Source organism: Nelumbo nucifera, chromosome 8 (genome assembly GCF_055504915.1).
Source record: "Nelumbo nucifera cultivar China Antique chromosome 8, China Antique-T2T, whole genome shotgun sequence".
Lineage (NCBI taxonomy): Eukaryota > Viridiplantae > Streptophyta > Magnoliopsida > Proteales > Nelumbonaceae > Nelumbo > Nelumbo nucifera.
The window spans coordinates 34,189,711-34,202,956 of NC_142656.1; the positions used below are offsets into that span (position 1 = coordinate 34,189,711).

General features: G+C 35.4%; 1 protein-coding gene and 1 long non-coding RNA gene across 6 annotated transcripts in view; both read left to right on the plus strand.

Moving 5' to 3' along the window:
- Positions 1–837: 837 nt before the first annotated feature.
- On the plus strand, positions 838–3,977 carry LOC148789847 (uncharacterized). Of its 4 annotated transcripts, XR_016079317.1 has the most exons (4): positions 838–950; positions 1,033–1,250; positions 2,066–2,168; positions 3,096–3,291. It is a non-coding gene; the product is annotated as an uncharacterized LOC148789847 (long non-coding RNA). The 4 variants fall into 4 exon arrangements; XR_016079319.1 differs by lacking the exons at positions 2,066–2,168; positions 3,096–3,291 and adding an exon at positions 3,633–3,977; XR_016079318.1 differs by lacking the exon at positions 2,066–2,168.
- An 8,716-nt stretch (positions 3,978–12,693) lies between these two features.
- LOC104603188 (uncharacterized) overlaps positions 12,694–13,246 on the plus strand; it is a 65,188-nt gene continuing 64,635 nt past the window's right edge. Inside the window, exon 1 of one of the 2 annotated variants that reach the window (XM_010267163.3) lies at positions 12,694–13,139. In XM_010267163.3, coding sequence (XP_010265465.1) covers positions 13,067–13,139 — 73 coding nt within the window. In that variant the 5' untranslated portion in view covers positions 12,694–13,066. The remainder of the gene's footprint in view (positions 13,140–13,246) is intronic. The other variant, XM_010267162.3, reaches the window with a different exon arrangement.

The following is a 13,246-nucleotide window of genomic DNA, read 5'->3' on the forward strand; positions in this document are numbered from 1 at the left end:
AACCAACTCATTTTGAGTCATTTGGTTACCTAGCAACTACTCCTGCAAGTGCAACAACATATGCCAATTGCAATGATCATTTCTTATACTAATACTAACAAATAATATCATCCCACTAAAAATATTACCTCAAATTTTAATCAACAACTATAAAACAACTTTTGTGGGTTATTGGGAGTTGTTGAAATTGGAATGATACATTTCTATTTGGAATAACAATACTCATTTCCGCTTCTATGGAAAGGAAAGAATCAAAAATATTCGTCAATTAGTATGAGTGTAGTGAACAAAAAAATGACTCAGTAGGGAGCCTCTAAGAAGCCTTCCAATGGTCGAAACCAGGGGAAGAAGAAGACCGAAGACATGTCCTTTTACTTTTTGGGGTATAGTCGTAAATCTAGGCAATTTTTCATTGACGTATTCTATACAAGGCTATTCACAATTTTGGTTTCTGCAGTGGACCTACCAATAAAAACCCCAAAAATATATCAAAAATTCAAAAATAAAAAAAGAAAAAAGTAAGAATTCAAAGTTCGCGTATAAATGTAATAAGGGAAATTTAAACTATGCTTGGTACGAAGGAAGAGGTAACCTATACAAATCTTGTATTGGTTTGAGGTTTTCCTCCCTTTCCAACACTTTCCATCAAACCAAGCATGCCTTTGGATTTCTCTACATAAAACGGATAAATACATGAGTTCAAATCTGTGCCCAAAAATGTTCCACACAATACGAGGACACCAACTATCCTCCCACGCACACCCTCCATTCAACACGTGTAAAGCTAATGGAACGTCCGTTAGTTCATTCCATTAGCTCCAAATCTACGCCCAAAACCAAAATCTCCCCCATTCTTGCTTACTCTTCTCTCGACTCTTGACTTGAAACTGTGCAACCCTCAAATCCGATCATCTCTAATGTTGATGACCGTTCAAACAGATAGATCGGAGGTATGAACTCGTCCCTCTCCTCTCATTTATCCTTTCACATCCTTTATTTATTAACTCATTTTTTTAATACAAAACACAAAAGGAAGGATCACCGACTCACCGGCGACCACCAGCAACAGTAAATAGAGAAGCGGAAGGTGAAATCTTAAGATCGAGGTTCCTAACTGGCTCTTATGGCAAGTTCAGTAGAGATATCTCTGTCAAATAATCCACTTCTTCGTCCCCTAGTTCCTTTAAGATCGAAGCCAATAAGGGCAAATAGTTGCCTGGTTTGGCCTTGCCTTCCTGTCTCAATGACAGGTAATCTCTGCAATATTTTTTTTCCTTGTTACAGTCTTCTATGTAGTATGCTTTCACTAAAGCTTCCTTACAGATTGGGTTATTGTAAGTTGAGAGCTAACCAATGCCAACAGTTAATCGACCTCAACATCTACTTCTAACAAATTGATATCGATGACAATCTCCCAGGCGATAATGGATTTGATCCTTTGGGACTTGTAGATGACCACGACAACCTGAAATGGTTCATCTAGGTGGAGCTTCAGAATAGGAGGTGGGCCATGTTGGGTGTCGTAGGGATGTTGTTGCTTGAAATCCTCATCAAGATCGGCATTATCAATGTAGCAACATGTTACGATGCTAGGAATGTTGAATACTTTGCATTGTCTTCTTTGTGATTGAGTTCATCTGGTTCCATTACATGGAGATTAGAAGGTGGAAAAACATAGAAAACCTAGGAAGCATGAACAAAGATCCCATCTTCAAGAACTATATAGCTCAAGGTTCTAAATATTGATACACCTGATACACTGGTAGGGGTGTATCGGTACCCTATTTTACTTTTTTCAAACTAGTTTAGGGGCGGTTTAAGGTTCCTCCACCCCCTGAACTAGTCAGAACCCCGATACATCCTCTGTAGGGGCGTATCGAGGTACTCCCAATACGATATGTATTGGCCAATATGGGTCGATACATGGCGATGTTTTGAACCTTGATATAGCTTGCCTCCTCATGGATTGCTAAGCTGAGCTTTGAATGAGGAGCTCATAAGTGTCAAGGTTCAGTTCATTATGGATGAGAAATAAGGCTAAGTTTTGATTGTGAAACATTTGCAGGGAGATTTGCAATGTTGGCACTCTTTGGGTTTATTGTCCAACACAACGGCATCGAAAAAGTGACAAGTCAGCATTTTGATGCCTTAAGGGCATCAATTCAGGGGTATTTTCGGCCTTACAGTCATCAAATTGTGTCCTTATCCCAGTTGATTTCAATGTTGTGACATCTGAGACTCTCTGTGCAAATTCTATGTAAAACTAAGAAGTTTTCATGACTGAAATGTAAATTTTGGGAAGCTGGTGTGAAGTCCAGTTGAGAGAGGGGGTGTTTTTGTGAAAAACTAAAAGCAGAAGGGCGTCTCCAAGCTGCTAAACCCAGTTTGGCGCCCCTCCTACTGTATTAACAGGCTCCCCACGTTTTAGCAAACCCTATGGCGCCTTTTAACCCATTCTTTTCACTCTAAACAAACCCTAGCTACCCCTAACTGCTAAATCCTCACATTCAATCCCTTCTAATCTCCACCATCCATTCTAGGTTACTCTCTTTTTAGCATTCTAACCCTAGGAGCCACCTAACTTCTAATCTTCACCATTCAGCCTTTAACATTAAATCTTAGCCTTACATAATATTAGGTGCCTTCTCTTTTTTTTCTTAGCCTTAGGATCACCCTAAAACCATTCTAGCCCTTCATTCTAAACCCTAGGGCACCCATATTTTTGCTAAAACCGAGTTGTCGCCCCCCTCTTTCTCTCTAATTCCAGTTATATTCACCATTCTCGATAAAAAGGGTCTCAAGGGCCCTGTAGAAAGGGTTGGTCAATACACCCAAGTAAGAAGGAAGGCTGATCTTGAGAAGTTCAAGGGTAGAGGAAGAGGAGGACGCCCAGGCAAGAGGAGGGGTTCCTACTTGCAGTTCGCCAACACCACTACTGCCACCTCTAGATTTGAATCCCAACCATATATTTTCTTCAGTTTTAGAATTATTTTTTGTTCTTTAATTTCCAATTTAATTTTTCCTTCCTACAAATTTATTACTATTAGATTTAATTTGTGTTTTATTTCTTTTTTGCATATCTGAAATTCGACCAGGTAAGACGGAAGGCCTAGCTCGAGAAGTTCGAGGGTGGAAGGAGAGATCTGGAAACTGCTACCTCTGATCGGATTTTCAGACATTTTTATTTTGTTTCTTTTATTTAGTTGTTTATGTTATTTATTTATTTTTATGCACTTGTTATTCTCAGTACTATTCGAATTTGGTTTTAATGAATTCCATTTTTTTAATTAATTAATTTTGTATTTCTGCAACTCCTACTTGCATTCTCTTCTCCCGGATCTAAGTACGTAGTTATTTTTCCCTTGCTTCCCTGTGGATACGACCCGTTCTCACCATTTACTACGTTTATAGTTATTGTGAGAAATGGAAAAATTATAAATGTTCAATCTGGTGTTCCGGAGTGGTTAACGATGCGCTTCTGGATACACCAAGTTTTTGGTGTCATTGTCGGGGAAGCAACAGAGAAAATTTTTTATTTGCTTTATCCGGATCTGTTTCACTATTTTTTCTTTTTCATTTTATTACTTGATTCGTTATCTTAGTTTAGTTCTTGTTTCTCTTTGATTCTATAGGACGGAATAGCGAAAGGTGGGGTACCGGATCATTGCGGAACTGCGGGAAAGAAGAGAAGATAAGAGAAATTGGTGTGCGTTTCAGGTGTAGTCGCCCCATTTTATTTTTTATTTTTTATTTTTAATTTTCAAAATCCTTTTTTGGTAGAATAGTGATTTTTTATTTTTTTTAATTAATTTTTTTCTAGATCCGATTTTTTTTAGTATTATTTTGCTTCCATTTTGTTTTTAGATCTATTCTTCTTTCTATATTTTAATTTCTTGTTCGATTTTTTTGCTTTATTAGGTTTGTGTTTTTCTTTTATTTCAGATTAAAAAAAAATTCTGTTCATTTTTTTTATTTTATTTTATCTCTTGCAGTATAATTTTCTTTTGTTTATTTTATTTTATTTTATTTTATTTTATTTTCGGTTTAAATTTTAGATTCGTTTTTTTCTTCTTTCTTTTATTTCAGATTAAAAAACAAAAAAAAAGAAATAAAAAATTATTTTATTTATTTTTGCAGCGTATTTTTCTTTTGTTAATTTTATTTTCGTAATAATTTTTAGATTTGTGTTTTTCTTTTATTAAAAAAACAAAAAAAATATAAATAGAAAAAATTCAGCATAATTTTTTTCTTTTGTTTTGTCTATTTCTTGCATCATTTTTCTTTTTGATCATTTTATTTTCAGTTTAATTTTTAGAATAGCAATTAGTCTGTTAGAATTTATTTTTGGTAGTTGTTAATTCTGTTTAGCACAGTAATTGTTGTTTTATTTTCTATTTGCAATTATTATTTGTTGCTTTATTCAATTTCTTTTATTTTTGTTGTTTACTTGAATAATTAATTGCTAAATAGGAAATTGTTTAAATTTTCGAATTTCATTTTAAATTTCAAATATGAATTTAAATTTAAATTTTAGGAATTTAAATTTCAAAATTTGAATTTGAATTTAAACTCCCAAAAATTTAAATTTTGAATTAAAAAAATAAAAAAATCGAAAAAAAATTGAATATTTCTCTTGCATTTTCATTCCATTATTTAGGGTTTGATATTCTTGAGCATGCATCATATAGGTTTATTTATTTGCTGAAATTATTATTGTTAATTGTGAATGTGTTAGGTGCTCTTTTTATTATTTTAATTGTTCCTTTTGCTTAGTTGTTTGCTTTCTTTTTTTTAGTTTTAATTGTTGAATTGCATTTTAGAAATAATTGTTCATGCATTGTAGCTAGTTGGATTTTGTTGTGTTTATTTTGTCTTTCCGTTAATTCATTTAAGGGCATCCAACCTAAATAAGATAAAGTGGGGATTTCATCACCCTTCCTTGGCCCAAAAATCACCACCATTCACGTGGGGTTCACCCTAACCCTAGTTTAAAAGTTGTATAGAAAGATCCTTTAGGGAAACCTCACATTTGGTTCAAAGGTGTGTTAAATTTTAGGAGAGCTTGAAATTACTTTCCATAGCCGGCGATTGGTGTCTAAGGAAAGAGGTTAAACGGCTACGCCAAAGCGGGTTTTGTGGTTACTTAATTAGGTCCATGCGAGAGTAAGGGGAACCTTCCACATCCCCATCTCTTACCTAGCTAACTAAAGGAAGTGGTGTAATTCCAAGTGAACCTAAGAGGATTCACATTGGTTGAACCACTAGTTTAGGAAACCCCAGGCCAGCCCCTTGGTCATGTGGTTGATTTGCTTGCATTTTTAAAAAAATTATAAATTCAAATTCAAATTTAAATTTCAAAATCTAAATTTGAATTTAAATTTCAAAAAAAAAAATAATAATAAAATTTAAAAAATTTAAATTTCAAAATTTTAAATATCAAAATAAAAATTTGAATTTAAATTTCAAAAATTTAAATTTCGAATTTCAAAAAAGAAAAGAAAACAAAAACATTAAAAAAATCAAATTTGAATTTAAATTTAAATTTCAAGAATTTAAATTTCAAAATCTAAATTTGAATTTAAATTTCAAACTTCAAAATAAAAAAAAAATTAAGAAAAAAAGAAAAAAAAAAGAAAAAATTAAAAATTCAAATTTGAGTTTAAATTACATAATTTAAAATTCAAAATTTAAAATTCAAATTTCAAAAAAAAGGGGGGCTAAAACAAAATGAATTCAATGACAGGAGTTTGTGGAATGAAAAACTACTTCCAACCTGAGCCACAGATAGATTGGAACCATGTGTCTCGACAACTAGATAGGATTAATGGGATGGCCCATAGAATTGACCAAGTCCTTTGCATATCGTCAACAAAGTGGCCCTTACCCAACCTTGTCAGCCTATCAATCATGTTCTATCTGTGCAAGCCCGGCCCATCATGTCAGCCACTGCCTTGCGGCGAGCCAATGTCAACCAGTTATTCCAAACCAAGTACATGTGGCCAATAGATTTTTCCAATCCAATGCTAACCCATTCTCTAGTCCATATAGCCCTGGGTTGGAAAATCAGCCCAACTTCAATTATAGGGCCCAAGTCCAAGAAAACCCCCTGCCAGATATGCACTCTCAATGGTCTGAAGCCCAGACTCGTTGGGAGTACAATGATTACCCTAGGACTCAAACAGCTCAACCATGTCAAGCCTACACATTGTCCCAACAGCAATACCACCCATCTAACTCAATGGCCCAGAATTTTCAGAGGACACAAGTACAGAGTTCATTCCAGTAAATGTACCCTAGGAACCAATCGGTTCAACCATATCGGGTTTACCCATACCCGTTGATGACCAATTCATAAAGCTTCAGTAGTTGATCCTAAATGAACAGCAGTCCATCGATAGATTAGAAAGCCGAATAGGACAGCTAACCGAAGCCAAGAAGAGGAGAGGAGTAGGGCAATTACCAAGTTAACCGGTTGTGAATCCTAGAAATCAGCCACTGGGTTTTCCTCCACAACAAGTTCAACCACTTCCTAAGAACCCTCAACTTGAAAATACCAAGGCTATTACAACGTTAAGGAGTGGGAGGATTTTGGAGAACCCGTGTGAGAAAAAGAGAGTTAGTGAAAAGGAGCAAGAAGACCCTAAGTTTGGGGGAGAAGAAGAAAGAAAGGAAACATTAGAAGAAGATCCCATAGTGAACCAACCTATAGTCACATTTCCAACTGAACTCACAGTCGGGCCGGTGCAAAAGAAGAAAGAAACCCGCAACGAGGAGAGCAAGGAAGTCTATATTAACGTCCCTCTCCTCGACGCAATCCAATATATCCCGACCTATGCCAAGTTCTTAAAAGAGTTGTGTACTCAAATGATGGAGCCACGATCGGCTCCACAAAAACTGATGCTCTCAGCAGATGTTAGTGCTGTTCTCCTAAACCAACTTCCCTGAAAAATGAAAGATCCTGATGCTCCTCTCATAAGCTGTGTCATATCTGGAATCACCTTCGATCAGACTCTATTGGATCTTGGAGTCAGTATAAATATGCTTCCATCCATTCACGACAGGTTCAGGATCGGCGAGTTAGAACCTACCCCGGCAATTCTGCAACTCGTTGATTGGTCAGTCAAGACTCATCGAAGTGTTATTGAGGACGTCATTGTCAGGGTAATGGTTTGTCACTTCCTAGTGGATTTCATCGTCCTAGACATGACCCCAACCGAGGAACTGAGCCATATCCCGATAATCTTAAGATGTCTGTTTCTAGCAATGGCCAATACAAACATCAACTGTAAATCAGGAGAAATGGACATTTCATTAGGGGAACAGAAAGTCCGGTTAAACATTTTTAGTGCCTCTAAGTATCCAAACCCAGGGGAAGATTAGTGTAAGGTGGATATAGTTGATGATCTTTTAGAGGCCCTATCTACCCCGTGGTTAGCCCAATCTGAAACCTGTTTGTTGGAAGATGAAAGTAAGTTGGGGAGTATAGATGGAAACAGTGCGTGAATGTGTCCGACTGAAGACGTTAAACTTATCCACTCAGATGAGTTCTCAGACTATACCAACATACCTAGGTTTTGACCCCCGCTAAGGATCTCACTGATTGGTACATCAAAGACAGCCCAATCCGACACCTAGTGCAATATCATAATTGAGTCTAGGGGTCGGGTGTAACTTTCTAGTTTTGCCCATCAATCTCACCCTGGCAGTTGAGACAGACCACACCAACCGACTTGGTGGCACCACAGTGTCAACCTTATCAGGATAGGTCTCCCCAGACCGACCCACTGGCTGTGAACATTCTAAACTAACATGAGTCTCATTAGGTGTCCAGTTTAAGGGTATTACACAGAAACATACCAAGGGAACATGAATCAAATATGCACTTTTATTCATTTACAATAAACTCATAAAGTACATCATTCTGATTGAAGCTAAGGGCATACAAAACTGTCTAACAGCTCCCACTTGCACTTAGGTCCAATGCCCGTCTCACGCACGATCCCGACCAATCAACGCCGAGACCCGTCTCTCATATGGCCATTACTCGTCGACACCAACACTATCTCGTGCATGGCTACGACGATCTGGTCCATCCCCCGTCCCATGTACGACAACGATCAATCGACGCTCACACCTATCCTGCGCACAAGCTCACTACGATGTCTATGAAGCACTTGGCCGGGGGGGTAGGATCACCTCACACCCGTGCAAGACATGGTCCCTTGCCTTTGGCCATCCATAAATCTCTCAATAGGTGGAGTCATTAGCAAAGCTGCTACCACCGAGACAACTAAGGGAAGACCTTAGAAGCTGAGGCTGACGCCTCTGCGCTTCTGAGCTAGGGCTATCTCTGACAAAGCCAAGGTCCCCACTCAAACCTCCACCACGGACTCGAGAGTGGGGGGCAAATGATGTAGGCGCACATGGCAGGCCCAAGAAGGCGACACATGGTATGGGTCGGGTTGCATCCTGGCCATCCATTACTAAGAAACTCCTAGCAAGTGCAAGTATAAATAAGTGGCATCACTCCATAGGTAAGCTATCTTGGCTTTTACTGCTCTAAGTTGTCTATCTCCTGGGTGACCTTGTCTGAGTATTTTCTCCTCAGGCCTTGTCCGACCCAATGTTATGCACTTACTAACTTGACTGTGGAAGTCTCCGCCCTTGGGATAACACCTGGGGCCTCTGACGTACTTCCTCCTTCAAAGGTCAGACATCGAAGCCCTCGGATCTACCAGTCCTCAGCATGGTTTTTAAAACCGACCCGGAGACAGAACTGGTCAGGGATCCGGTTACCGGGTTGAACGGTCCGAGCATTACCAAACGCTTGGTCCGTTTTGACAAAAAAAATTTAAAAATAAAAAATTGTCAAAACTGTTCGAACGGTTCGAATGGTTAACCACCCGATTCAGCGGTTCATTGACCAAAATCAACAGCTTTGGGGGAAAATTCGGTTTTTGGGAAAAATGGAATGAGTCACCTGACCGTTTCCTGGTTTTTCCGATCCGACCGTTCGATCCGGTCCGATTTTGAAAACCATGGTCCTCAGACTCAACTAGCCCTCGTCTATGAAAGCATAATTACATTGTTGCCCTCGGCCCATCCTTGGCAGCAACACCTATAATTTTTCTACTGTTAAAACAACATTTCTAAAGAAAAAACATCCAAAAAATATGAAGATGTTAATCTGAATTTGTATTACTACCATATGAGTTTTATTTATGGCATTAGTAACACTATCGAGAGGGTTCATTCTTTGTATTACTACCATATATATATATATCCGGCCAAAATACCAACCCAACTTACAGAACTTTTTTAATTTGAATCAACTTGATTTTACATTCAAAAGGACTTTGTGCTGATGCACATCTTTATGGCTACCTAACAAAGAATGAGAATGATAAAATCACTTGTTAATTCAGTTTGGTTGCTGCAAGAAATAATCGACAGCTTCAAATTGATGCAGTCCCTAGCTACCAGAAGATCGAGGAAGGCGAATCCAAGCCAGGCAATCAACCACAAGAACCACTCGTGAATTCAGCTTGTAGTCAATGTTCTACTGTGACCAAACACAAGGAGCAAAAGTCTCATTGCAGTCCCTAGCTAGCAGAAGGCGAGGCCAAACCAGACAACCACTCACCCTTCTTGCTTTGATCTTAAAGGAACCGGGGGGGATGGGTGGAAGTTTTGACAGAGATAACTATAGTGAAGTTGTGAGTTTGCTGGAAGAGCCAGTTAGGAACCTCGATCTTGGTGGTCACTGGATATAGCCGGAGGTGGGTGGAACCTTTCCTTATAAAAAAATAAAATCAAACCCTAAGGCTGTGTTTGGTTTGAAGGAAAAAAGTAGGGAAAGGTAGGGAATTGTAAAGGTTTCCTACCTTTCCCTTCAAACCAAACTTAACCTAAAGGAAATGGGTTGGGGATATGGGGAAAATATAAATAAAAAAACATATGAGAATGGAGAGAAAAAAACACACCAATATAATGATTGGGTGGCCGCCAATAATCCTTCCTTTTCTGTTGTGTATTGAAAAAACAAAATAAGTTAATAAATAAATGACATATGAGAAAGGGAACGATGAGATGAAAGGGACGGATTTGTACCTTTGATGTATTTGCTGAATGGTAGTCGACGCCGGAGACATCGGATATGAGGAGTGCAGGGTTGCATAGTGTCCTTGTCAAGAGTGGAGAAAAGAGTAAGTGGAAATGGGGGAGGGAGATTTTGGGTTTGGGCACAGATTTGGAGTTAACGAGATCACTTTAGCTATTTGGCCTCGGTTGTTTTGGGAGCCTCTAATTCTCTAAACATACATCTTAGCTAATTCAAGTTCTTATTTTTCTTTTCAATTAAAAAAGTATTAAGTGTAAATACTATTTTATCCATCTATCTATGTCTGTATTACTTATAAAAGTGTGAATAAGGAGGTATTGGCTTTTGGATTTTTTTTTTTCTAAAATACCCTTCATCTTGAATTTATTTCATCTCCAATGAAAGGGTAGAAAATGTAATTAAAAGAATACCATTAAGTACATTCAATTACCTCTCATTAAGTCTCACATTTAAGTCATTAAATAAATCACATTCTATCTCATTGAATCCAACATTTATACTTTAGTTTATTATCATTAAATTTCACTAATAAATTCATACACAATAATTATTAATAGAATGAAACTTTATATTTTTAAAATAAACATAGAAATGAAATCATATTTTTCATCTAGGTGGTGGGTAAGTAGTTCAACCATTTGTGTCAAATGGATAATTTCATGATGTCATAAATAAATAATACAAATTTAAAATATAAAAAATACTTTTTTGTCATCATTAAATTCCACTAATAAATCCATACACAATAATTATTAATAGAATGAAATTTTATATTTTTAAAATAAACCTAGAAATAAAATCATATTATCTATCTAGGTCGTGGGTAAGTGCTTCAACCATTTGGGTCAAATGGATAATTTCATGATGTTATAAATAAATAATACAAATTTAGAAATATAAAAAATACAAAAAAATATATAAAAAATAAATTTTGAAAAAAAAATTGGACACATTTCTATTATTATATATTTGTCATATTAGAAAATAACTATGATAAAATAGACATAATTTTATTAATGATGGACATCAAATATACAACTTAAAACTGATGGGAAATTAAACCATCTCCCTATTTAGGGGGTGGGTTAGTGGTTCAACCTCTTAGGTCAAATATGTTAACCCATGATGTATAATTAAAAATATATATTTTTTAAAATAGAATAGTACAAAAAATATGAAACAAATTTGGGCACATCTATAATATTATATACTAATAATATAAACAAAAATAAGTATGATAAATAATAATTATTTTATCAATGATATAAATGAAATGCAAAATTTAAAACCAATTTGAAAATGAAACCATTTCCATATTTAGATGGTAGGTAGGTCAATGATCTAACATTCTAGGTAAAATTGGTCAATCTATGATGTCAAAACTAAGTAACAAATATTAAATACATACATACATACATACAAACTCAAAGAAAAATATAAGCTTTATATAAAACATTTTGATACAATTCTATTATTATATATGCAACATATTAAACAAAAAGTAAATGTGAAAATAAGAATTACTTTTATCGATGATAAAAATGGAATACATGATTTAAAATCAACTGAAAAAGTAAAATGGTTTTCCCATCCAAGTGACAGGTTAGTGGCAAAACTATTCGTGTCAAATGGATGTTATTATTAAATAATAAAATACATAAAATTCTAGAAAATATAGAAATTTGTCAATATTTTTGGGTACATTCTATAATATTATATATTCATCATATAAAACGTGTGATTAATGAGAATTATTCTAATTAATGATAGGAATAGAATAAAAATTAAGATAAAAAAAATAAAGAGAATTAATGTTTAACACATGAACCAACTAATCATGTCAAATGGTTCAGTAATTTAATTAGCTACGTCATCATAAGCAAGTGGTTTGGTAGGGATGCAAACAAATTATATCAGATTTGAATTATATGATCCAAAGATTCCACCGGATCTCATAAATATTGATTCAAATCCGAATCCGATCAATATGTTAGATATTCGAATCTAATACGATCGTATTTAATTTTTTTAAAAAAATAATAAATTATTAAAAGGAAAAGAAAAATATAACAATTGAAATAAAAAAAATATAAATATTTTTTCAATTATTTCTACTGTATAAAAAGTTTACAAAAATGCAATATAAATAACATATTTATAAATAAATAATAAACAACATATATATTATATATAAATAATATATATACTATGATATAAATAATTGATTTGACCACAATATTAAAACCAATGATCAAGCAATATATTGGAATTGCAATATATTTTTCATAATTTATAAAATTTATAGAAAAATTTGAACATGCATTAATATTATATATTTTTCATATTAAACAAAAAATATATTTGAAAAATAAGAATTATTATTATTAAAATTAAAATAGCTAAAATTCAAAGAAAAAATGAATTAATATCTTAATCATATTCCATTTTCTTTTCTAAATACATTAATGGTCAAACAATAAGATCATTTGGTTAGTCAATATTATCATCAATATTGCCACATGCAATCACATACACTTTAGTATTTATTATTAAATATCATTCATAGCATGTCCCAATTACGAAATTAACGGGACAAACTAACGACAGTCCGGTTAGCTCCGCACACGCTTAAGAAAAAACGCATGTAGAAGGACAGCTGGCGGCCTCCCATTGTGTGGGACGTTTTTGGGGCGCCAGGCCTTAGGACGTGTCTACACGGGTGACTGCGTAGTAAATGTCGGATGTTAGATTACTTTGCACAACAGCACTCATCCAGGAAGATTCCAAAATCCGAATCTCATTTCCGAATTACCACCATAAAAAATTGCGAAGTGGGAGAAAAATAGCACTCTCTGGCGGTCGAAGGGCGTGGTCCGATACGATTCCTCTTTTGGCCATCTCTCCTCTATCTATTCCGATTGCAGCTCTTCCTTCACCTCCCTCGAGATGGCAGCCTCCGGTTCCTCTTCCCGCTCTGTCTTTCTTGGCGTTGACGTTGGCACCGGCAGCGCTCGAGCAGGTCCGACTCTCTTTGCATTTCCTATTTTTACATTATTAGTGAGTTTATTCTCTGTGGCTGTATTGATCATTGTGTATTTTTGTTCTTTTTTATTGCTACTATTCTGC